Consider the following 25945-nt stretch of genomic DNA (forward strand, 5'->3'; position numbering starts at 1 on the left):
TTTTGAGGATGTAAAAAGAAAATTTAATGGGGGTGTTTTTATACATAGAAACGTGCTAAGATTTTTTAAATCTTTCAAAGATTTAAGCATAACTATTAAAAATGTTGACATTTCTGTTTGTCAAAATAGTAGTAAGGTTTTAGTAAACAATGTTTTTATGCCCATAAAAATTTTCAACCTTGACCACGATTTGGATAATAGACCGTTGTATTTAAAACTTAAAAATTTAATTTTAAAAAATTTTAAGCTTTTACACTCTTTCTTTACACGTGATTAACCAGATTTGAACTGGTAACTCCTGTTTGGCTTAACAGATATTATACCATTTAATTACAACCACTTTTAACAAATGTTAAAAATCCTTTATTTACTAAAGAAGTTAGGAGAAGATGCAAAGGGGGTTAATAGACTCTTTTAATGTAGTAAAGCCTAATTTATTTATTTTTTGTTGTTTTTGTTGTTGTTTTTGTTTTGTTACCATTTTTTGTTGTTGTTTTCCTCAAGTTTTAACCTTTTTGTGTAATACTTAAATATATCCCTAAACACTTTAAAACCTGCCCTATCCCAAATCATTACTTTCTTTTACACCCTATACATTACCCTCACTTTACCCTGCCCTATCCCAAATCATTACTTTCTTTTACACCCTATACATTACCCTCACTTTACCCTGCCCTATCCCAAATCATTACTTTCTTTTACACCCTATACATTACCCTCACTTTACCCTACCCTCTTACCCCTATCCTAAGGCTAAGGAGCCGAGGCTCAAGGCAAAAAAGTAAAACGTTTCCCTTTTGGTCATTTTTTTTAAGGACCTATTATCCTAGGGTATGATTGTAATTTAAAGTAGAAAATTAGAAAACCAAAAAATATATTCAAAAATTATAATTATAAAATAAAATTATAAATATATAAACTTTCTTTTTTTAAATAATTAATATAAAAGTATCGATGACAATATAGTATAACATCACAAAAAATAAAAAAGTAATTCAAAGGGGTTATTAAGGATAGCACAAGCAAATTTATACAAAAGGAGGTGTCAACCAATGCTTTCATAATATTAAATTATTTATCGTGAAAGCGATCCTAAGGGAAACCTTTTAATTAATACTTCCTGAAGTAAAACATTTTAGTAAGGAAAGGAAAGGAAATCAACCGAGACTCCGAAAGTAATGGTGAGTGAAATCGGATTAGCCTAAGATTATCTTTTATAAATTGAATAAATTAACTCTTTTTTATAATATTCTTAATAAAATTTATACCAATAAACTTAAATAAGTAATATGAAAAAAAGAACTTATTTACAAATAATTTTATTTGAAATAAAAAAATTTTGTTCAAAGAAGGTTAAATACAATAAGTCCTGTAGATTTATAAAAAAATAATATAATAAGTACGATGAGAGTTAACTTGTCGGAATATAGGGGAACCATCCTCTAAGGCTAAGTATTATAAATTTAGCGATAGTGAAAAAGTACTGTAAAGGAAAAGTTTGAAAAGCAATGGTTTAAAGAAACATAAGAGTAATTATTAAAATTTAAATAATATCTAAAAAATATTATAATTTAATAAATGCCGGTGAAAAAGATCTTGAATTAGTAACTCTATAAGCAGTCGAAATTTCAAAGAAATGACGGCGTACCTTTTGCATAATGGGTCAGCAAGTTAATAGGAGTAGCAAGGTTAAAAGCCCTAGCGAAAGCGACTGGACTATAATTAAAATAAAGGTTTTCAACTTTTTAACATAAAAAAATATAGTGATGGATAAGTTACTTCTATTAGACCCGAAGCCAGGTGATCTTACTAAGACCAGATTATAATGGATCGAACGGTGATGTGCATAATTCTCCGATGAGTTTAGTAAGCGGTGAATGCCAATCTGACCTGGTGCTATCTGGTTTTCTACCGAAACATATTTAAGTATGACATCTACACAAAATTTATGGAGGTACAGCAAGGCAATTCCCAACAAGTATAAGAGTCATTATTTCTAAATAATCTCGTCTTATAGGCGTTTAGGTTGTGGGACCTCGAAAATCTTACCTATGGAAGCGAATCTCGGAAGTACATAAATTGATGGTAGATATTCAGACTATCCATGCTAAGTTGGATAGTCAAGACGGAAACAGCCGAGAACATTGATCAAGGTCCCAAATGATTATTAAGTGAAATTAAGGATGTTTAAAATCGGATACAGCTGTGAAGTGAGCTTGGAAGTAGCTTCTTATAATGATCGTATGTAACAACGCATCAGCAGTCTAGATCTAGATTGTAGCGCCGAAAATTTAACGGGTCTAAAATAATCAACCGATATCGTGTTGGTTTAAAATAAAAATAAAAATAAAAAATAAAAATAAATAAATAAATAAATAAAATAAAAAGTTTTTCTTTTTTAAAATTCTTATTTTAAACCTAGGTAGTAGAACATTCAGTCAAACTATTTATAAAACAGTGTTTCATTGTTTTTAGGTAACTGAAGAGAGAATGCTGACATGAGTAACGTAAAAAGAAGTATAATACTTCTCGCCGAATACGAAAGGGTTGTAAGTGAAAGGTTAATCCACCTTACGTGAATGCGGCCTCTAAGGACTAGAACGAAAGTTTTGGCTGATGAGTATATAATAGAAATCCATTTTTTGGATCAGGAAATTAATATGAGATAAATTTATTTTTATCTGTAAGAACTTAATTTTATTTTTAATAGGTGTAAATTTTACAAATTTTATAGTAACCTTTATTCTTTTTATTTTTTAAATAAGAAAATAGAAAAATCAAATTAAGACTACCGTACCCTAAACCGACACAGGTTCGTAGGTAGAGAATACTAAGGCGTAGAGCTAAAAGTTGTTAAGGAACTCGGCAAATTAACCTGCATTGTGTTCTTGGAAAACACATAAGTGGGTCAACCATCAAACTCCGGGGACACCCTAAAGGTCCTGATACCAAGCTATAGTCGAAAGGTTATAAGTGGCCAGATAATTACCTGGGTATGGTAACAAGTCAGGATATGATTGAAAATGAAATGGGTTATCGCGGATCTAAACAGAAAAAAAGTTTCTGTAAAAGAGCAGACGAGTAGACGGTGGTTATTGCATAAAGCCAATGCAATTAAGTGTACTCTAATGGGTTTCGAAAGAAACTATCAAATCAAAATCCATTCTAAACAATTAAATAAAAAATATTTTTCTACTTTAACCCAATCTTAAATAATAAACTTAAACCCATGGTTTATTACTTGGTTTTACCGATGCTGAAGGGTGTTTCTCCTTTGCAATTAAACCCGACGCCCAAATCCACATTAAAATGGAGGAGTTCTCCTCTTTTTTTAATCAAATTGCACATTAAAGATATTGCAATATTAGAACTAATTAAACACACTTTAATGGTAGGGAAAATAAGAACAAATGGAACAAATTCAGTTCAATACATAGTGGATCAATTAAAGAATTACAAGTAATTGTAGATCATTTTAATAAATACTCTCTTGTAACTCAAAAAGCTTCTGATTTTTTAATTTTTAAACAATGTTTTGAAATCATTAAACAGAGAGAACATTAACGGAAAAAGGTTTTTTAAATTAATCGGTTAAAAAGCTCTCTTAATTGAGGTCTTTCTGAAAAATTACAACAAACTTTTCCACACGTAAGCCTTGTAGAAAGACCAAAATATCAATTTAATGGTATTCCTAATCCTTATTGGATAGCAGGTTTACAAGTGGGGACGGTCTTTCCATTTAAATCTTAAAAACACAGAAGGTACTGTAAGTCCCCCAGCCGAAGGTGAGGAGTAGCCTCATAAGGTTTTCAATTAATCTTAATATTAGAGATGTTGAAGTTCTTAAAGGTTGTAATTTACTTCATACTTTAAACAAAACAAGTACTGTAGTGAAAGGAATGCTTAACCAGAATAATAGAATATGTCTCTATATCTGATAACACTGTAAGTCTTGCAATAACAAAAATCTGTGACTTAATTGAAGTAATTATTCCTTTTTTTGAACAGTACCCTATACAAGGTGTTAAAAGTTTAGATTTTGCAGAATTTAAAAAGGTTGCTATGATGATAGTTGCTAAAGAACATTTAACTATCAAAGGCTTAAATAGAATTTTAGAAATAAAATTAAACATGACTAAGCATAGAAAGTGGTAATATTTTATATTTTAATTGCATGATAAAATTGACTAGCCATGCATAAGTTTGACGACGAAGAGGTACCGCATATTATTAATAATAATTATTAAATAGTAAAATATCTAATATTTGTTCTTTTTATAAGGCGGTGACACATAATCGGAGGCCCCGACTGTTTACTAAAAACACAGATCACAGCAATCATGTAAATGATAGTATTGTGGTCGAAATTTGCCCGATGCCATTAATATAAGAGAGGTTATAGTTTCTGTGACTAATCGAAAGTCTGGTTAATAGCGGTCTTAACTATGAGGATCCTAAGGTAGCAAAATAAATTGGCCATTAAATGTGGTCCGGTATCAATAATGTAACGAGGGCCTCACTGTCTCTACAACTTGCTCAGTGAAATTGAATTACCCGTGCAGATGCGGGTTACCTCCAGGGGGACGGGAAGACCCTATGCAGCTTTACTGTAGTTAGTTATCATATTAATCTACAACAACCTTTGTTACTAGAGAATAGGTAAGTCGATAGACTATTTGTGGAAACCTTAAAACTTAGGTTGGGTTAATGTTTACCTTTATATAAAATAAAAACTTAAAAGGGAGAGGTTACTAATTGGCAGTTTGACTGGGGCGGTCGTCTTTAATAAAGTAGCAAAGTACATCCAAATATTTAAATTATTATAATGTTTAAGTTTAAATTTAATTTCTGAATTTAAATTATTTTACATTTCAAACAAATAAAATATAAAATATTATTATATTTTTTATATTAATATCTTTCATATACTTTTGTATATAGTAAAGAAATACACAAAAAATTAAAAAAGGTATAGCTAGAAATTGAATGGAGATCAATCAACCAGTGAAAGGTTGTGCAGGGCTCAATGGCGGTAAGCATGCTTAACTGAAAGACCTAAAAGTCGCACAGATACGTAAGTAGGGCATAGTGACCCCTCGCTATAATATGGGATAGACGGGGATCAATTGATAAAAGTTACGCTAGGGATAACAGGCTGATAGCCGACGAGAGTACACATTGTCTCGGCTGATTGCACCTTATGAACAAAAATAAATAAATATATTAACGCACACAAGATTACTCTTAAATTTAAAATTAAAAGTGATATAGGTAATATATATATTTATGACATTGGGGAATTTTAATAGAAATATTAACTTAGAATTTGGCTATTTGCTGGAACACCCTTAGAGCTATCAATACTTATTTTTTTAGTAATAAAATTATTTCATTTTTTTAATGATTTAATAAGTGAAAATTTGATAGATTGGGCAATCAGCAGGGAAGTGATTAAATTTAGATGTAAGTAATTGTAAAATTTCTCACCCCTCAACGATCACACGCCAACAACCAGAGCTTTTCCAATTTACTCTTGGAACTGGTTGAAGATATGATCTAAACTTAACTGAAAGGTTAAGAGTATTAGTCTAATTAGTATAATTTTTATAATTTCTTTATTTACTAATATATAATGCGATGTCGACTCATCCTATCGCTCACGGGGAAGAAGCTTGGAAGGGTTCGGCTGTTCGTCCGATTAAAAGGGTACGCGAGTTGGGTTTAATACGACGTGAGTCAGTATGGTCCCTATCTTCTGGAGGAAGAAATAGTAAAAAGGGGCAGACCTTCTAGTACGAAAGGATCAATAGGCTGTGTTTCTCTAGTGTACCAATTGTTTGTACTAACTTTTTTGTTAGGGACCTGTTTTAAATGTAATAGGAAAAGTCCTTTTATAATTTATATTAAGCAAATAAATTATACTTTCTTTTTAAATATACTGTTTTTAAATCTTTAAGTGCGAAACAGTTAAAAGAGTTGAATAAAAAGGCTACAAGAAATTAGGAATGCATAGTTGGGTAGCCACAAACATAATAGATAAGTGCTGAATGTCTATCAAGCAAGAATCTAACCCCTAGATACTAAAACGATTTTTATTTTAATATATTTTATATATCAAAATTTAAAGTCGTAAATTAAGAAATAGAACATTTCTAGATAGGCTGCAAATGTAAATATTGTAAAATAAATAGTTTAGCAGTACTAATTTATAAAAATACTAGATGTTAAAGGTTGTAAATTTCATTTTTTATTTCTTTTTATTTGTGGAAACCTCTCCTCTGCTATGCTGCTATGCTGCTATGCTGCTATGCTGATGCGGGATACACCGAGCCAAACCATCCTACGGCAGGTAGATAAAAAGGCTGCAGCGGCTACGCTCCTCTGGCCAAGGAAAGGAGATTTTTAATTTTATTTTTATTTAAGCTAAATTTATTTTTATTTAAGCTAAATTTATTTTTATTTAAGCTAAATTTATTTTTATTTAATTTATTTTTATTTAAGCTTTGAGATATTAATTTAAAAGATTAAAATTTTAGATTCTAAGCTCTTATTTCTTTTCTTTTTTCTTAATCTCACGCTGGCATAGCAGCATAGCAGCATAGCAGAGCCGTTGGCGAAGCAGCGTACGGGTCGGACTTTCCCTTAAAGGAGGAGAAGTTAGTTCCATCCTGGTCAGAGGTGCTGCCTTTTTATCTAAGGATAAATTAAACCTAGGGGTAGGCTACTAATTTTTTTTAGGGTAGGCAGGAAGGGGACGAAGGGTTGGCTCGAAAGAGTAAAGTTTTATTTAAATATTATTTTTTTATATCATCTACAAAATTATATATAATAAATATTTTAAAAGAAGTAAAATAATATAAATTAGAGTAATAGTAATAGTAATAGTAATAGTAATTTAAAAATTTTTTATTTTACTAAAATTTATATTTAGATTATTAAAGGTCTTATGGCTGAGTGGTTTAAGCGAGGTACTGTTAATACTTTCAACAGAGGTTCGAATCCTCTTAAGGCCTATAAATTAGAAATTATATTTTTTAATTTTCTAACAAAAAAAAATTAGATATCCTCCTACGGCTTTTTTTTTTCGTCTTCCTTCTCCCTTTCAAGATAAAAACAAAAAGGGTAAAATTTATTTTAAAAGAGTATTATATTCAATATTAAGATAATATACAAATAGTTTTTATTCTTTTTTAATTTTAAATAAAAGTTATTGCCTACCTTGCCTTACCTTTTTTGAGATCGTATAGATGGTTGGCCACAAATCTTTAGGCGAACATGTTGAAATTTGGTAAACAATCTCCTCTTAAGCAGGAGTGGAAGTAATTCCTTAAGAGTTCGAGTCTCTTTGTTCGTAGTCCTGTTTCAAAGATAGTGTTCAATAATATAATATTATATAAAAATAAATATTATATTTTATAATAAATAAAAAAAGTAAAAAATAAAAAAATTATGTACAAGATTATGTAAAAAAAAAGATAAACAAAAAAGATAAAAATAAAAATAAAAATAAAACTAAAAATAAATAAAAAAAATAAATAAAAATAAAAAATAAAATAAACTTAACAAATTTATTTCTTCCATTTTCTATTTTTTATATAAAAGAAATAATTATAATAAAGAGAAAAAAAAAGAAGCGAAATAGTGTAATGGTTTAGCACAACAGTCTCATGATCTGTTAGATTGGGTTCGATTCCTAATTTCGTCATTCCAAAAAAAAATAATAAATATAGATAAAAATAAAAATTTAACTGTTATTTTTATTATAATATTATCCTTTAGGATCCTTTAATATAGTGGTTCGTACAGCTCCCCTTCAAGAAGCTAGCATCAGTTCAATTCTGATAAGGATCGATGAAATTACTATATTATTTAAATTTTAAATAATGTTTTAAATATAAATATTTGTTTCAGCCTGAGGCTTTAGTATCTTTATGTTCAAATATATTTTTATATTAATATTGATGCAAATAAATAGAAAAAAGAAAACAACTCATAAAAAATCCCAAATTAGATATATAAAATATGTAGTTAAATTAGTTAAATTAGTAAAAATTTTAATAAATTAACTAACCAAATTAACTAACCAAATTAGAAAGGAATAGTTTTCATTGGTAAGATAAGGCAATTGCTAATTGTTCGGGTTAACGCTCTTAAGTGTTCGAATCGCCTCTATTCCGTAATTCTAAAGTTAAAAATTATCCTTCGGTCTCTTTCAGAACCATTTAGGTATAGGAGGAGAACCTAAAAAATAAAATAAGCATATTTGTTTACAAGTATTCTAATAATTATGTAATAGTTTAATGATTAAAAATTTTACATAAGGATAAAGTATTAAATAAATTTATATTTTTTACTTTTTATTCTTTTGTTTGTAATTTTTTTAATAATAAAAATAAAATGTGTAATTTTATTTGTCCTTTTTTTCTAACTGTATGATTATAAATCTCTCAAAACTTTAGCCTTCTTAGTAAGATAAGGTAGAAGGGCTCGGATTGTATCAGTTCAAAGGGGAGGAGGAAATCTAATTTTTTTTAAATTCTGTTAGCTGACTATAAGAAACAATTAAGATTGAAACTCTTAAGTGAGTTGGCTTAATTCCACTAATGCCAAAGAAATTGGAACACTTTACCTAATTTTCTCAGTATTTGCTGGTATGATTGGTACTGCTTTTTCAGTCTTAATAAGATTGGAACTTGCAGCTCCTGGTGTTCAATTTTTACAAGGAGATCATCAATTATTTAATGTAATTATATCTGCTCACGCATTTATTATGATTTTCTTTATGGTTATGCCTGGATTAGTAGGAGGATTTGGTAATTATTTCTTACCTATCCACTGCGGAGCTCCTGATATGGCATTTCCTAGATTAAATAATATCTCCTTCTGGTTATTACCTCCTTCATTAATTTTATTACTAGTAAGTTCATTAGTAGAAAATGGAGCTGGAACAGGATGGACAGTTTTGGAGTTATTACTAATTATTTTTTATGATTTAGTAATTTTAGATAAGCTGTCTAGCTATAGTAATATAGCTTTATTAAACCCTACTCGATGCGAGGAAGTTCTTCTACTCGGAAGTAATTGCTCATCGTTTAAAAATAACGGTAGAAAAAATGTTACTAACATGGAGACAATTCGCCTGAATAATAGAAAAAAAAGTTTAAATATTATTCATCAGAGACTAAACGTAGGGCATCTTATATCACATTATACCACGTTAACTATAAATAAAAATTCATTATCTGAAAATAAAGAAATATTTCATCAATGATTAGTAGGTTTCACGGATGGTGAGGGTACATTTTCTATAGTACGTCAAAATGAAAAATGAAATCTAACTTTTAAAATTAGTCAAAGTACTTACAATTTAAGAGTTTTAAATTATATAAAAAAACAATTAAAAGTAGGAAATATAAATATAGAAAAAAATAAAAAAATTTGTAATTTTAGAATTAGAGATCGTTCTATATTATTTAATATAATCTTTCCTATTTTTGACAAATATCCTCTTCTAACTTCTAAAAAATTTGATTATGATAATTTTAAAAAAGCCTATTTTATTTTATCGGATAGTAAATTAAATTCTATCGAGAAAGATAATTTTATTTTTAAATTATTAAATGAATTAAAACCTATTGAATATATTTCATCTGCTTGGCGAATACCCCTAGATACAGTAGGTGCATTTAGATTTAGCAATTTTGAATCTTTAGTTGATAATACTATTTCTAATTTTGAAAACGCTTCTAAAGTTATGAGTAAACCTTGGTTAATAGGATTTACAGAAGCAGAAGGAAGTTTTTATTTAGTAGCTAAATCTAAAGATAGATTAGTACATGCTTTTGAAATAACTCAAAAGAAAGATAAAATTGTATTATTAGCTATAAAATATATTTTACATATTAATACAAAAGTTCAACATAAAAAATCAGGATAGTATACTATAGTTACAACTAACTCCCGGGCTATTGAAAATATTATAAAATATTATGGTAATACTATGAAAGGTATTAAATCTTTAGAATATAGAATTTGAGCGAGAGCTTATATTAAACATAAAGGTAACTTTATGGCTTTAAATCATATTCGTGAAAAAGTAAGAATAATGAGAAAAAAATATATTTAAATTTTAACGCTAGCCTTAAGACCCTGTCTACCCTGCAAAAAGCTGCTATCTTTCCTAACTTAAGGCAGGCAGGTTACTACCCTCCCGGTCCTTATCCTTGGTCCTTCGGATGGACAGGGGTCCTTCGGAAGGAAGGAAAGGAAAGGAGGATGTTTAAAGGTAAGAACTGTAGGTAAAAAAAAATATAAGATTGAAGGAATAGTCCGACCTCTAGTGAAAATTAGAGAGTGTAATGATAGTTTTTAATTATATTTTTTATATAACTTTAAATGAGATTACCAACAAAATTTGTTATCCTCCTTTAGCTAGTGTTCAATCTCACTCTGGTGGTTCTGTTGATTTAGCAATCTTCAGTCTACACTTAGCAGGTATTTCATCTTTATTAGGAGCTATTAATTTTATAACTACTACTTTAAATATGAGAACTAATGGAATGTCTCTACATAAATTACCTTTATTTGTATGGGCTATTTTCATTACTGCTATTTTATTATTATTATCTTTACCTGTATTAGCTGGTAAATTTGTGCCAGCTTTAAATCTGGCTGTATGCTGGAAACTCTTTTTACCTTTAGGGTTTTTTAAAGACAATCAGCAGGTAACACTTATAAATTATATCTTTGAGTGGACCTCAACGACTGTGCGCCTAGAACTATCTTTCTTTTTTACAAAAATGGGTTTAAGTTGCCCCCTTTTCTTTAATTCTTACCTAACAGGACTAATAGAAGGGAACGGTTCTATTTGTGTCCCCAAAAGAGAACGATCCGAAAAAGGAAAATTATATTATCCTCTTGTTCAAATTGTCTTTCCTTCTAAAGACTTTCCACTTTGCCAATCCATTCAAAAAATATTAGGTTTTGGATCTATTAGTAAGAAAAAACAAAGTGCCGCTTACGTTCTTAGTATTAATGATTACGAAGGACTTGTTAAAATTTGTCATAGAATAAATGGAAAATTACGAGGTCCTAAGTACGATCAATTTTTATTACTTATTAATTATCTTAATAAAAAAGCACCAGAGAAAAATTACGAGTTAATTCTACCTTTAAATTTATGCAATATCTCTTTCAATAAAGACAGCTGGTTAACTGGTTTTATTGAAGCTGATGGTTGTTTTCAAATACGAGCTAGTCAAACTAGTAAAAATCCACGTATCTCTCTTAGTTTTGAATTAGTGCAAAGTCGTGTCACCCTTTATGGCAAAAGTACGTATGCTCTAATGAAAAATATTTCTTGTTTTTTAGAAGTTAATCTAAATGAAATAAGATCTGATCGTAAACATCCTCAATATAGACTACGAACGAGCAGTCTTAAAACAAATCTATATATTAAAGATTATCTTAATCAATATCCACTATGTGGTACTAAATTTATGGATTTTAAAGATTGGTGTAAAGTTCTTAATTTCTTTAAAGAAGGAACACACCAGGAAAATAAGACACAAATAATAGAAATTAAATCACAGATGAATCAAAAACGAACAGTTTATAATTGGGATCACCTACAATAGTAAATTTAGATAGTAAGAGACAGTCTCAACTTGTATGTGAATACAAGAGAGTTTCCCTTTTTATATTTTTAATTAAATATAAATTGAGTATATTTTTTTATTAGTATCTTTCTTTTTATATTTAATATATTAATTAGTAAATATACATAGATTATGAGTCTGGAAACCAAGATTTTTATGGCAATCACTATGCTTTTAACAGATAGAAACTTTAATACTAGTTTCTATGACCCTGCTGGGGGTGGAGATCCTATTTTATACCAACACCTTTTTTCAAAATTAAATATTTTTAATTCTAAAGAATCCTCAATTATAACTTCTAGCTTAATTTTAAGAAACTCTTCTTCTTTTTCTAAAAATAGTTTGGTGAGCCGGTCCCTACGGACCGTACGGTCTGTACCCCAAGAAAAATATTTTGATTTTACTTTGTTTAATTCAGAATATGAACGTTTAATGAATAAAAAATCTCCTTCTTTTTCTTTTTTAACATGGTTAATTGGTTTTACTGAAGGAGATGGTAGTTTTGTTTTAGCTAAAAGAGGAGATTTCTCTCTTGTACTCACTCAAGATACCCGAGATATTCAAATTCTAAATATGATACAAAAAATATTAGGTTTGGGTAAAGTGATTAAACAAGGTAAAAGTACTTCTCGATTTGTAGTACAAGATAAAAAAGGTTTATACCTTTTAGCTACACTGTTTAATAATAATTTAGTAACTTATAGTAAAAAGATATCTTTTCATAAATTTTTATCAGCATTAAATATGTATAATCAAAATGGAAACTTAAAATATCCTATCATTCCATTAAAAACAAATGATATTTCTATAATTAAACCAACCTTAAATGATGAATGGTTATGTGGTTTTACAGATAGGGAAGGATGTTTTTCTGTGTCTATATCTAGTATAAGTAATAAATTTCACATATGTTTTGATATAGCACAAAATCATATAGAAAATAAATACATCTTAGAGCATATTTCTAATTTATTTAAAGTTGGTAAAGTTTCTAAACATTCAAGTGAAAAAGCTTATTATTATAGAATAGGTGGACTTAAAGATTTAAAAAAAATATTTCCTTATTTTGATAAATATTCATTACGAAGTAAAAAAATAAAGAGCTATATACTATGGAGAGACCTTCATACTAAATTAGAAAAGAAAGATCATTTAAATCCTACATTAAGAGAATCTTTGAAAGTTTTAGCAAGTAAAGTTAATAATAATTGGGATTAGTATTTTAAATTACGGAAAAAAAGGGAAAGGTTAAATCGTGAGATTTAAATAAATTTAAAGAGCAGGTGTGCCTACATTTTTTGTACATAATTAAAAAGCAAAGTAGGTTATTCGAGTTTACTCAATTAAGACTCTTTAGACTAAATTCTTTCCCTAGTCCTGACAATTTGGTTTATATAACTATTAGAAGAAAGTAAACTATTTTTAGTTTTAGAAACAAAAAACAAAAACTAAGGTTAAAGTTGTTAACCTTTCCTGACAGGGAAGGGATACAGAATTATGATTTATATTTTTTAATTCTGTTGGGCTACACTAGTGTAATTTACGGTTAATAGTTTCTCGACTAAAGACCGTCGGTCGTCTAATAGATCGCTACAGACTGGGTCACTGGTGGTACCTGAAATGGTGCTTAATGTACAGTCGGTTTTCTTAAGTTTTATACTTCACAAGGCTATCAAGGAAGCAATAACGAAACTAATTAAAATAAAAAGATACATTATTAGGGGATGTTATTGGTGAGGTAGTACAGGGGCCTTAGAGAGAGAGAAAGAATCTAAGGTTTAAGAAATTGGGTTCTTTGGTCAAATGTGGCCCTATTTAGAAATAATTCTTAAATTTGAACTATGCTTGTATGCGGGGAATGTCTTGAATTCAGATTTACTACTTTGTATTTAAGTGGTAGTCTTTTGATACCCCGTGCAAGTAAAAATGTTAAAAATGGGACACAATCCGCAGGTAACCACCGACACCCTAAAAGTAGTCCAGTAGGAACCTCAGAGACTACACGCATAGCAACTTTTTCTAAAGAATTCTGTGAATGGTTATCGGGTGTAATAGATGGCGATGGTTGTCTTCTTGTTAGTAAAAAAGGCTATACAAGTCTTGAAATTACTATGGGATCAGAAGATATTAAATTACTCAGATACATTCAAGATAAATTGGGTGGTCAAATTAAATTAAGAAGTGGTGTAAAAGCTTATCGTTATCGATTACATAACAAGGAAGGAATGATTAAACTTATTCATTGTATAAATGGTAATATTCGAAATAGTAAAAGATTATTACAACTTCACCGTGTGTGTTTAAACCTAAATATAAAAATTATTGAACCTTTTGAACTCGATAAAAACAATTTTTGGTTTGCAGGGTTTTTCGATGCTGATGGCACAATTGGATTCCATATTAAAAATTTTAGACCTCAACTTAGTGTAAGGGTAGTAAATAAATTATTACAAGATGTTAAATTTTATCAAGATATCTTTGGGGGAGCTATTTACTTTGATAGCTCTCAAAATGGTTACTATCAATGGTCAATACAAAATCGAGAAAATATTCTAAAAATGCAAGAATATTTCAAAGGAAAATGTAGAAGTCATAAATCCCAACGATTCTTCCTTGTTAATGAATACTATCGTCTATTAGATCTTAAAGCCTATAAAGAAAATAGTATCCATCAGAAAATTTGGAATATTTTCACAGAAAAATGGAAAAAGTTGAAGATATAGTCCGTTCTCGATACTTTAAATTTTTATTTTTTTTTATTTTTTTATTTTTTATTTTATTTAAATTTAGTAGAGAGAAAGCACCCAGAAGTATATATTTTAATTATACCTGGTTTTGGTATAGTTAGTCATATTGTATCTACATTCTCAGGAAAACCTATTTTTGGATATATCGGAATGGTCTATGCAATGTTCTCTATCGGAATTTTAGGTTTCTTAGTATGGAGTCACCACATGTTCAGTGTAGGTTTAGATGTAGATAGATTTGTGTCTACAGAACTTCACCTAGGTCTTTACAATTGGGCTCTAGGTGAATGGGAAAAAATCTTGCTGTATGCTGGAAACTCCAGTATTAGTAGTCCACTCGCATTTATTGCGTTAGGAAAAATCTACTTAAATATTACCCCTGGACAATCAGCAGGAAACTTTAGTTTTAGTACAAAAGCTACGGCAGTTACTAAAAATACTTATAATAATTATAAAAAACTTCCTAAAATTTCTGAACATGTTCCTGCACCTGCGAAAATTAATAATCTTACAAATAATGAGTTTGGTTATTTTTTAGCTGGTCTAATTGAAGGAGACGGTTGGTTTGGTCATAAAGAGTTACATATTATTTTTGCTGAAAACGACATATCATTGGCTTATTCTATTAAAAATAGAATTGGTCATGGTAACGTTTACAAAATAAAAGATAAAAAAGCAGTTAGATATATTTGTAAAAATAAAAATGGTCTTTCTATAATTTTATCTTTGATTAACGGAAAATTGGTAAGTAAACCTAAATATGAACAATTAATTAAACATAATTATAGTGATAATTTTAATTTAACTATTAATGCACCATCTAATTATTATTACATAAATAATCATTGGCTGTCTGGCTTTACTCAAGCGGATGGTTGTTTTTATATTAGTTTAGCTAAAAGTAAAACACACAAAAATGGATTTAGTGTGAGATTAGAATTTTCTATTAAACAAAACGATAATATCCCTCTAAAACTTTTATTTGAAACTGTAAAGTTGGGTAATCTCTCTCAATATAGTAGTGGTATTTGGTGTTACAAAAGTTCAGGTTTTAAAACAGCTGCACTTTTAATTAATTATTTTGATACCTTCAATATTTTTGCAGGTAAATATACCAACTTCTTAAAATTTAGAAAAGTTTATATTTTGATCACTCAAGGTAAACATTTGGAAGAGAAAGGTTTAATTAAAATAAAAAGTATTGCAACTAAAGGATCCTCAGAGACAAGTACGCAAGAAGCTTAAAATTTTTAAAAATTTTATAGTTAAGATACTGTCCATTTTTGCCTTTTTTTCTCTCTTCTTTTGTTATAATTTAAATTTATTGAGAGAAAAAAAAGAAAGACAAGAGCTTATTTTACAGCTGCTACAATGGTTATTGCTGTTCCAACAGGAATTAAAATCTTTTCTTGGCTGTCATATTCCTTTAGTAAGAATCTTAATATGGCCAATCAATTATACTTAAATGTTTTAGAGCATTATAGTTTTTTTAATGACAATTTAATTAAAATATTTCCTAGATCCAATAATAATTATTTACCTGAAAATAACAATTGTAAAAAGCTAGTTTTATATGGTACAAATTTAACTTCTACAGTTAATTATCCTAAATATACTAGCATTGTTAAATATATGGTTTCTATACCTAATAAAATTTTATTTCCTTTAATAGGTATATTATTATCTGATGGTTGTATAACTATTAATAATAGTAGTAAACTATTAATGAAAGAAAAATATCCTAAAAATGTAGGAGCTAGATTTAGATTTAAACAAAGTATAAAAAGATCAGAATACGTTTTTAATGTGTTTTCTATTATTTCTCATTATTGTATATCTTACCCTTTTTTAATTAAAACTAGAGTTAATAGAAAAGAATTTTTAGGTATTGAAATAGTAAGTCGCTCTTTACCTTGTTTTCTGATTTTATATAGAAAATTTTATTATAAAGGTAAAAAAATAATACCCATAGATTTTTTTGATTTAATTACTTATGAAGGATTAGCTCATTGGATCATGGGAAATGGTTCTTTTGTAAAAGGAGGCGGATTATATTTACAAACTCAAAGTTTTACTGTTAAAGAATGTATATTCATTATAAATACTTTTTATATTAAATTTGATATTACTAGTCAAATACATTTTCAAAGAGGTTTACCTGTATTATATTTAACAGTAAAATCTATTAATAAAATATATCCTCATATTGAATCATTCATTATTCCTAGTATGAAATATAAATTCCATTATAAATTAACTAATAGTACTTAATTACTTTTAAGTATATGTTATTCCTAGTATGAATATAATTCCATTATAAATTAACTAATAGTACTTAATTACTTTTAAGTATATGGGGGCAAACTCGAGGGAAGTCCTATTAAATAGAATAAGTAATATTAATAGGATAATCGTCGAACTAAATCATAATCAGGAAACTATTATGTAAAAGCGTAGAGACTAGATGCTCCATGATTTCTAAGTAAGATTTTTTAATTTTTAATTTTTAATTTTTAATTTTTAATTTTTAATTTTTAATTTTTAATTTTTAATTACTTTTTTATATGAAATTATAAGGAATAGTCCAAAATCACCGGTAACGGTTTAGAGCAAAACTCTAATAAAAATTTAAATTATGTACATAAAAAATTTAATTCTAATTTAAATTTAAGATACTAGGCCAACTAAACCTGAAATGGTTGAAGGCTGAACCTTGAGCAACTTTATATGGTGGAAGTTTAAGATATAATACTCCTTTAGTTTTCACTTTAGGATTCTTAGCTCTTTTCACTATAGGTGGGGTAACCGGAGTAGTATTATCTAATGCAAGTTTAGATGTAGCATTCCACGATAGAATTATTAACAAGGAATTAATGAAAGTTATTCCTTTTCTAAGTTTGAATAAAATTGGGTTTTCCCAAGTTAGAAAAGAAAATATAAAAGAAAATAAAAATCACTATATTGAACAATTTTTTGTAGGATTACTTGAAGGAGATGGTACTATTACCACAAATATCAATAAATCCAAAAAATCGATCAGAGTTAGAATAGTTATAGCATTAAAAAATGAAAAAAATAATCATAATATGTTAAATAAAATACAAAAGATTATAGGAGGGAGAGTTGTAATTGAGAGACAAGATAAATATGTCACTTGGATTGCAAGTAATAAAAGTGATATAAATAAAGTATTGTTAATCTTATCTAGATATCCTTTGTTAACAATTCGAAAACAATGTCAATTAGACTTTGCTAAAAATAGCTTATTATATAAAGACGTTGATAATTTTATGTTAAATAGAAAAAATATGTATAATAACATGAATGAATTATTAAAAAATTTAAATCAAAATAATAATATTAAGCTTCCTATATATTTTAATTCTTGGCTTTCTGGTTTTATTGAAGCTGAAGGAAACTTCAGTTTGATCTTTAACGAAAAAGGATATCTTAGAAAATCCTCTTTCAGTATTGGTCAAAACAATGAATTACATATATTAAATATGATAAAAAATTATTTTCAAAGTGAAAATAAAATTACTAAAGACAAGAAAAAATTAGATCCTAAAGGTAATATTTCAGACTCGGATCATTATAGATTGCATTTATATAACGCTTTATCTAGAAAACTTCTTTTCCAACATTTTGAAAAATATCCTTTACTTGGAGAAAAAAAAATATCATATGGTAAATTTTTTGATTTTCATAATAAAAATTTAAATAAAAATAACTAAGTATCCCTTGTTAAAAAACGTGTCGCGTGTCACATTGCTTGATTATCTACTATCTTACTATAATTAATATTTTAATTATATTTAGTAAATAATACTTAATTCGAAAATAAATTTTTTATTACGAATTTTGAACGGTGAAATTTATAATAAAGAATATTAATGCTATTCTATACTACAATTATTGTAAGCTATGCCGTGGGTTTTATTTTTATTGTAAGTTTGAAAATAAGATCTGTAGAGACTATACGCAATGTATTAATTTTAAAAGTAATTGTTAAAGTTAATAAAGAGATAGTCCATGCCCAAATAAATTACTAATTTGATATTTATATCTCATTGCCTTAAATCTAGAAAATTTTAATTTTTCGTTTGGTAAGGGTAATTTAAAAAATAAATAGAAGGTTAATAATAAAAAATATTATTAAATTAGTATACTAAAAAGGGATTTACATCACATATTACGTAGTCGCTCAAATTGGAGAGGGCCTTAATAATTTAAATTATTATGCATTTGACTATATGCTGGAAACTATATTTTTAGGTTTATTATTTACTATTAAAATTTCAACTTTATCTGTCACAAATGGATGTATATAGAAGTTTTTTTAAATTTAAATTTCTAAAATTTACTAAGTGAAAATAATAATAAAACCTGTGATATTTAACAAAAACAAAACTTATAAGAATTTATACTCATATTAGAAAAAACGATTATAATTTTTTTAATTTTTTTAAATATACAAATATGCAATCAGCAGAAAACTGTAAAGGATTTTCAGAGACTATACGTCAAATATCTTATTTTAACCAAGAGGAATTATTTTTTAATTGGCTAGCGGGAATTATAGATGGAGATGGTAATTTTGATATTAGAAATATAAATTCTAAATTGGTTTTAAAAGCTATTAGAATTAAATTACATAATAGAGATGTAAGAATTTAACAGATTCAAGATAATTACACATAGGTAGAATTAGAGCTGATAAAAATAAACCACACTCTTTGTGAATTATTAGTAAAAAAGAAGAATGTCCTTTTTAGTTAATAAATTAATGGTTTAATTCGACTTAAAGTTTGAAGGTTTTAAAAAAGCATGTGATTTTTTAGATATAAATTATATAGAAGCTAATTATACTTTATTACCATTTGATCCTTATTTTTCTGGATTAGTTGATACAGATGGAACTATTGTTTATAATTTTAATTCTAACAGAATTGAATGTAATTTAGAATTTAAATTAAATAGTTTCTCTCAAAAGCTGGATTTCTCTAATGTAATCCCTAATTACAAGCCTACTATTTTACTAAGAAAACATAAAACATCTAATAAAGTTTTTAATTCTATAGCTTTTAAATATCAAACTGTTAAAGGTATGGTTTTCTTATATGATTACTTTATGAAAAATAGGTTGTATTCTGATTTTAAATTTTATAGAATTTCTAAAATTAAACAATTTATTATTATTAGAGATTATCAAAAAGAACCTAAAGATAGTATAGAATTTAAAATATATTCTGATTTTATGTTAGATTGAATTCAATATAGAAACCCTATTTGGTTTAAAATTCCGTTCGTTAAAAAATTAGATAAAGAGATAGTCCATTAATTAAATAACATTTAATTAGCATTTCCACTATGTATTATCAATGGGAGCTGTTTTTGCTTTATTTGCCGGATTCTATTATTGGACTCCTAAAATTGTAGGTAGAACTGTTAACGATTTCTTAGGTAAAGTACATTTCTGGACTTTATTCGTGGGAGTTAATTTAACATTCTTCCCTCAACATTTCTTAGGTTTATCTGGTGTATTCCATTTAATATCTTGTACTAATGAAAATTTGCTTTTATCTTCTATTTTTCTTTTCCCTTTTGGGCCTTGTATAAAACCAATCTTTTTAAAGGAACCTGTGAGATTATATTATCCTAAATTAAATAGAAATCTTATTGGAACTGAAAATAGAAAAAGAGTTGTGATCTACCAATGGACTAATTTAATAAATGGGAAAATATATATAGGTAGTGCTTCTACAGGTTCTACAAGATTGCTAAGTTATTTTAACCCTAATGTACTGTTAAGAAATTTACCTATATATAACAGTTTAAGAAAATATGGGCATAATAATTTTTGCTTAGCTATTTTAGAAGATTTAGGATCATTGCAACAAATATCCAAAAAGTTTATATTAGAAAGAGAACAATATTATTTAGATATTTTATTTACTAAAGATGTAGAGAAAAGTTTAAATATCTATCCTACAGCAGGCTCAACTTTAGGTTTTAAACATAGTTCTATGTTTAAATTAAATAGAAAAGGTAAATTAAATCCTATGTTTGGTAAAACTTTTAGTCCTGAGTATCTTTCCATGCAAACAAGAGATAGAAAAGGAGTAAACAATCCTATGTTTGAGGTTAAGAAATCTCCTGGTACTATTTGTAAATTACAAAAATTAGTGTATGTATATGAAGCTGATACTTTAAAATTTATTGGTTTATTTCCTACAGTTGAGTGTATAAAACACTTTAAAATGGGTAAAGATACTTTAACTAAATATTTAAATAGTAAACTTCCTTTCAAAGGAAAAATATTTTCACGAGTACAATTATATTAAATTTTCATGCCTCTATGGTAATATTTAAATATACCATTAGTAAATTGGGTGAATTGCAAGAACATCCTAGAATTGTGGGTGCAAAAATTACACTATTCTAGGACAATTTGCAGCGAAGTTTATTTCAATATCTCCACAGAATAATAAAAATTAAATATTTTTTTGTGGTGTAGGAATAAAAACGTTCAACGACTAGCAAGTGAGTAGTATTAACAATAATCTTGCACTCTATATTCTTAATATAGTTAGCGCCCAATCATCCTTTACCCTTCTGACACTAGGCTAGCTACGTTGCTGGATGGAGAGATGAATGACATAGTCTGAACCTTTACTTATTTATAGCACAATAATTAAGTAGATATTATATAGGATTTAACTTTATTATTAAGTTAATATGTGGTTCTAATATAATTTCCCGTAAGGAAAGGAGTCTTAATTACATATTATAAATATGTCTATTAAGGATTAACACAAATTGATGCCTAGAAGAATACCTGATTATCCAGATGCATTTAGTGGATGGAATGCTATTTCTAGTTTTGGGTCATTAGTTTCTGTAGCAGCAACTGTATTATTCGGTTATATTATTTATGATATTTTCGCTAATCAACCTGCTTGCTCTAATAACCCTTGGGCATTCACTCCTTATTTCTCAAATGTAAATAATAGTGAAACTCAAACAGTAAATACATTAGAATGGACATTAGCTAGTCCTATACCATTCCATGCATTTAAAATGTTACCTGTTCAATCTTAATTAGAATAATTATTTTTATTTTAATTTTTGATTTATTTTTTTATTAAATTTTAACCCCCTCTCATTAGAATTTTGAAAGGCTCAGTTTACTTTACACTAATATTTTAAATTTTAAAGGTGGAAAAGTAAGGAGAAGTACGGACAAAATTTCACAAATTTTTCAATCTAAAGTTTATTTTTACGAATCTAAGGAATGAAAGATTATATAGTGTTTAAATATTAATATATTTGATTTAATATTAATATAATTGCATCCTTTTATTTTCTTATATTTATGTACATAAAATAGAAATATTTTAGTTATAAGGCTACTACTTCACGGAAGCCACAAATCATAAAGAAACAAAAAGGAAAAAAAAAAAAATATAAAACAAAAAAAAATGATTACTTTACTATTACTAATACCTATTATAGGTTCTCTTATTTTACTGTTTATACCTGAAACTTCAACTTCTGTTGCTATACAACAAGCAGGAGGAGCCGGTGCTAGTGGAAGTGTTATAGGAGGGAATCAAATAAAAATGAAAAAAATAGCTTTAATAACATCTCTTCTTAATTTATTCGTATCTCTATTTATTTGGTTCCAATTTGATTCTAATCAAACTCAATATCAATTTGTATCTGAATTTAATCAATTAAATTTTTGTCATTTAAATTTTGGTATTGATGGAATATCTTTATATTTTGTATTATTAACAACTTTTGTTACACCTGTGGCATTATTATCTAATTATACAAATATAACAAATAATTTAAAAACTTTTCTTATTTCTTTTTTATTATTAGAAAGTCTACAAATATGTGCTTTTGTATCTTTAGATCTATTATTATTTTATATATTTTTTGAAAGTGTGTTACCTATATTATTTATTATAATTGTGTTATTTGGACATGGGAATGATAGATTTAGATCTGCATTATTATTATTTTTATATACTTTAGCTGGTAGTTTACCTATGTATATGTATTTAAACAATTATTCTATATAGGTCCACAGATTTCAATTAATTTCTTTATATGAAATAAGTTTAGAGAGTCAAAAAATATTATGGTTAGGATTCTTTATAGCTTTTGCAGTTAAAACTCCATTATATCCTTTTATAATTTGGTTACCAAAAGCTCATGCAGATTCCCCTCTAGCAGGATCAATAATACTAGCAGCTACTATACTAAAACTAGCTACTTATGGTTATCTTAGAGTATTAATTAATTTTTTACCTGATGCTACAAATTATTTTAATCCTTTAGTTCAAACTATTGCAGTAATAGCTATAATTTATGCTAGTTTTTCTACAATAATCCAACAAGATACTAAAAGATTAATTGCTTATAGTAGTATTAGTCACATGGGTGTAGTAGTTTTAGGTTTATTTTCTAATACTATTCAAGGTATTGAAGGTGCTATTTTATTAGCTTTAGCTCATGGTTTTGTATCACCTGCTCTATTTATTTGTGTAGGAGGTATAATCTATGATAGAACAGGAAAAAGAATTATTAATTATATTAGAGGTTTAGCTACTTATATGCCAGTATTTACTATTATTTTCTTTATTTTTACTTTATGTAATACAGGTATTCCTTTAAGTCTTAATTTCTTAGGTGAACAATTATCTTTAATTGGTATTTGGCAACAAAACCCTATAATTGCTTCTTTAGGTGCTACTGGAATAGTATTATCTGCTTGTTATTCTATTTTCTTATATAATAGATTATCTTATGGGGATTATTCTCCACATATGCAACCTGTAAAAGATATTACTAGAAGAGAATATTATTTATTAATTAGTTTATTAATCCCTACAATCGCTTTCGGTATTTTACCTAATGTTTTATTAACTTCTCTTCATACTTCAGTTTCTGCTTTATTATATGCTTGTTAAAAGAATCTAATTGATCTTTTTAATATTTATACGAGTAATACCAAAGAAAAACTTCTTTTTATCTTATCTTTTTAAGTACAAAGAAGGGAATATTTTTGTTACAAATTTAAATATTTAAGAAAAAAAGATTAAATTTGAAGTTTTTTTATTTTGCTTAAAACTAAAATTATAATTATACAATATACATTATATTTAGCTAAGAATTTATTATTTGAATGCTACGCCTCGGATAGTTTTTTTTATTAAATTTTAACCCCCCTCCCCTTTACTGTAGGTCCCGAGCCAAGGCTAAGCACCTGTCCTCTCCTCTACTCTCCTCCTGTAGGCAAAATACGAGCCAAACCTAAAGGCAGACAGGCCGCAGGCAGCCTTAAAGTAGGGTAAACAAGCTCCGGATTTATAGAATTTCAAATTTAGTTTTTTAAAATTTATATTTAAACCTTCGTCCTACAAAAAGGATAGGATTAAAAAAGAAGATAAAATAAATATTACTTTTTGTATAATGAATTTAAAATATCATAGTACAAAGAAATTAGAGTTTTTCCTTTTTTAAGAGGTTCAAATCCTCTCAAGGTTCTCGCAACTTATTGTACAAAGAGTTATAGCGAATTATTTTTAGTACAAAAATATTTAAACCAGTTCAACTCTTCCTTCCACCCCAATGCAGTTAAAAGGGTAAGGTAGAACAGGGCTGCGATCTTTTCTTTAAACATAAAAACGATTACTAGAAAAATAGCAGACTTTTTTATTTTTATAATTAGGCCTAAAGAAATATTCCTCTAAATCTAAATATAAAATAATATTTATTAATAAATATTATTTATTTACCCTTTTTTTTATTACTATACTTAAATTTTTAACTTAATCCTATTTATCCCTCCTTCCTAACATCCTGGAGGACCCGAAACGTTATTTGACTTTGGTGGGTTGCTGCTCCACACTGGATGCCTTTTAAGGCAGGGGTATTGGGAAGGACGCTTGTTTTAAAGTATTATATTCTTTTATTTTGTTTATTTAGTATTTATTTTTAGTATATAAATTAAAAAGTAACATTATATTTGGAATATTTCTTTTACAATACTGAAAGTCCTTTTTCTAGGTTAACCTACTATTTTATTTTATTTTAAATTTCTACATTTTTTTCTATATTTTTAATAAAGGTTTATATTAACTCTTTTTGTCTAGCCTTACCTTAAAAAAATTATAATTATTAAAATGCTAAAATTCTATATTTAGAAAAAGAAATATACAAATTTTTGATTGAATAACTTTTGTTTTAAGCCTTTTAAATCATTATAATTTATATTTGTGAATAAATAATTTGTTTTTAAACTATATAAACATAAATATAATAAAAATAATCGAGCATAAAAATCTATCCTATTACTAATCTAAAACATATAAATTTTAACTGGAAAATTTCACCTTTCTTACTAATTATTAAGATTCGTATCCTTAATGTACAGAATTTGCCCCTCCACCCCCCCTACTCCTTAGGTTTGTGGAAGAAGGACCATATTTGCATCCTCTCCTCTCCTCTCCTGTCCTGTAGGTCCCGAGTTTACAAAACCTACGGCAGGCAGCAAAAAACGCATTTTAATAGTAGATGTTTAACTGTCATGGTTCTACTTCTTTAAAGGAGGAATAAATAGAAAGTATATACTGATAACAGAATTATTAAAAATTAATACATTAAAATTTATAATAAATAACAGCGTAATAAGGAAAAATTATGTAGGCTAAATTAATTCTTAAATTTAAATTGATAATTAGAAAAAATTCAGTTTTAAATCAAGAAAAAAATTAAATTACTAAAAATGACAACTTTTTTTGTAAATATTTTAGCTTTAGGTACTTTATTTTCTAGTGTTTTTGCTATTACTTCTAAAAACCCAGTAATTTCAATTATTTTTGTAATTGCCACTTTTGTTCAAGCTGCTGGATACTTAATATTCATTGGTGTTAATTTTATAGGTATTTCTTATATTGTAATATATGTAGGTGCTATCGCTGTATTATTCTTATTTGTAATTATGATGATTAATATTAAACTTACAGATATATTAGAAACAGGAAATCAATATACTAAAAATTTACCTTTAGCTTTAGCAATAGGTTCTTTATTCACATATGTAATATTTACTATTATTCCATTTAATTTAAATAATGTACCTGCATTATCTTTAATCTCAGAATCATTAATTAATTTAAATAGTTTAATATTAAATTCTAATCTTATTTCAAAAGATTTCATTAGTATAATCGTTAATGCTTACTATAATTTATCTCTTTCAGATATTAATATTACAGATTTTACACAAATAGAAACATTAGGATATAGTCTATACACATATGGTGCTATTTTCTTAATTATCTTAAGTGTTATATTATTATTAGCTATGTTAGCTACTATTATTATTTCAAGATCTAATAAATAAGATATTTGAAGGATTATATTTTAACCCCCTCCCCTCCTACGGTCCTCCGGTCCTCCGGTCCTCCGGTCCTCCGGTCCTCCGGTCCTCCGGTCAAGTAAAACAAAATTATATTTCTATTTCTA

At 27.3% G+C, this 25945-nt stretch overlaps 3 protein-coding genes across 10 annotated transcripts, besides 8 other annotated features; all 3 read left to right on the plus strand. All coding sequences in view use genetic code 4, as the record gives it.

Moving 5' to 3' along the window:
- The first annotated feature begins 943 nt into the window (after nt 1-943).
- Nucleotides 944-6220, plus strand: an rRNA (23S ribosomal RNA).
- Nucleotides 6221-6940: 720 nt separating this feature from the next.
- Nucleotides 6941-7013, plus strand: a tRNA (tRNA-Asn).
- A 255-nt stretch (nt 7014-7268) lies between these two features.
- Nucleotides 7269-7361, plus strand: a tRNA (tRNA-Leu).
- A 271-nt stretch (nt 7362-7632) lies between these two features.
- Nucleotides 7633-7706, plus strand: a tRNA (tRNA-Met).
- A 72-nt stretch (nt 7707-7778) lies between these two features.
- Nucleotides 7779-7853, plus strand: a tRNA (tRNA-Gln).
- Nucleotides 7854-8095: 242 nt separating this feature from the next.
- Nucleotides 8096-8177, plus strand: a tRNA (tRNA-Ser).
- Nucleotides 8178-8581: 404 nt separating this feature from the next.
- On the plus strand, nt 8582-21505 carry gene-GeneID:5666623 (cox1). Of its 8 annotated transcripts, one of them has the most exons (10): nt 8582-8961; nt 10418-10646; nt 11817-11910; nt 13447-13457; nt 14459-14638; nt 15749-15819; nt 17121-17257; nt 18593-18609; nt 19765-19944; nt 21227-21505. In that variant, exons 1-10 carry the CDS (start codon nt 8582-8584, stop codon nt 21503-21505), a joined length of 1578 nt encoding a protein of 525 aa, YP_001504358.1. The 8 variants fall into 8 exon arrangements, with proteins under 8 accessions (YP_001504358.1, YP_001504359.1, YP_001504360.1 ...); another variant differs by lacking the exons at nt 8582-8961; nt 10418-10646; nt 11817-11910; ... (5 more) ...; nt 19765-19944; nt 21227-21505 and adding an exon at nt 9125-9937; another variant differs by lacking the exons at nt 8582-8961; nt 10418-10646; nt 11817-11910; ... (5 more) ...; nt 19765-19944; nt 21227-21505 and adding an exon at nt 10800-11636.
- Nucleotides 19200-19745: a sequence feature (putative intronic orf; cox1 i8).
- Nucleotides 19945-20748: a sequence feature (putative intronic orf; cox1 i9).
- Nucleotides 21506-21885: 380 nt separating the features above from the next.
- On the plus strand, nt 21886-23385 carry gene-GeneID:5666625 (nad4). Its single transcript has 2 exons — nt 21886-22463; nt 22503-23385. The coding sequence occupies exons 1-2, from the start codon at nt 21886-21888 to the stop codon at nt 23383-23385; spliced, it is 1461 nt and encodes a 486-aa protein (YP_001504366.1).
- A 1817-nt stretch (nt 23386-25202) lies between these two features.
- On the plus strand, nt 25203-25823 carry gene-GeneID:5666624 (nad6). The gene has a single exon. The coding sequence runs from the start codon at nt 25203-25205 to the stop codon at nt 25821-25823; it is 621 nt and encodes a 206-aa protein (YP_001504367.1).
- The last annotated feature ends 122 nt before the right edge of the window (nt 25824-25945 follow it).

This window comes from Pleurotus ostreatus, mitochondrion (assembly GCF_014466165.1).
Source record: "Pleurotus ostreatus mitochondrion, complete genome".
NCBI classification, from domain to species: Eukaryota; Fungi; Basidiomycota; class Agaricomycetes; order Agaricales; family Pleurotaceae; genus Pleurotus; species Pleurotus ostreatus.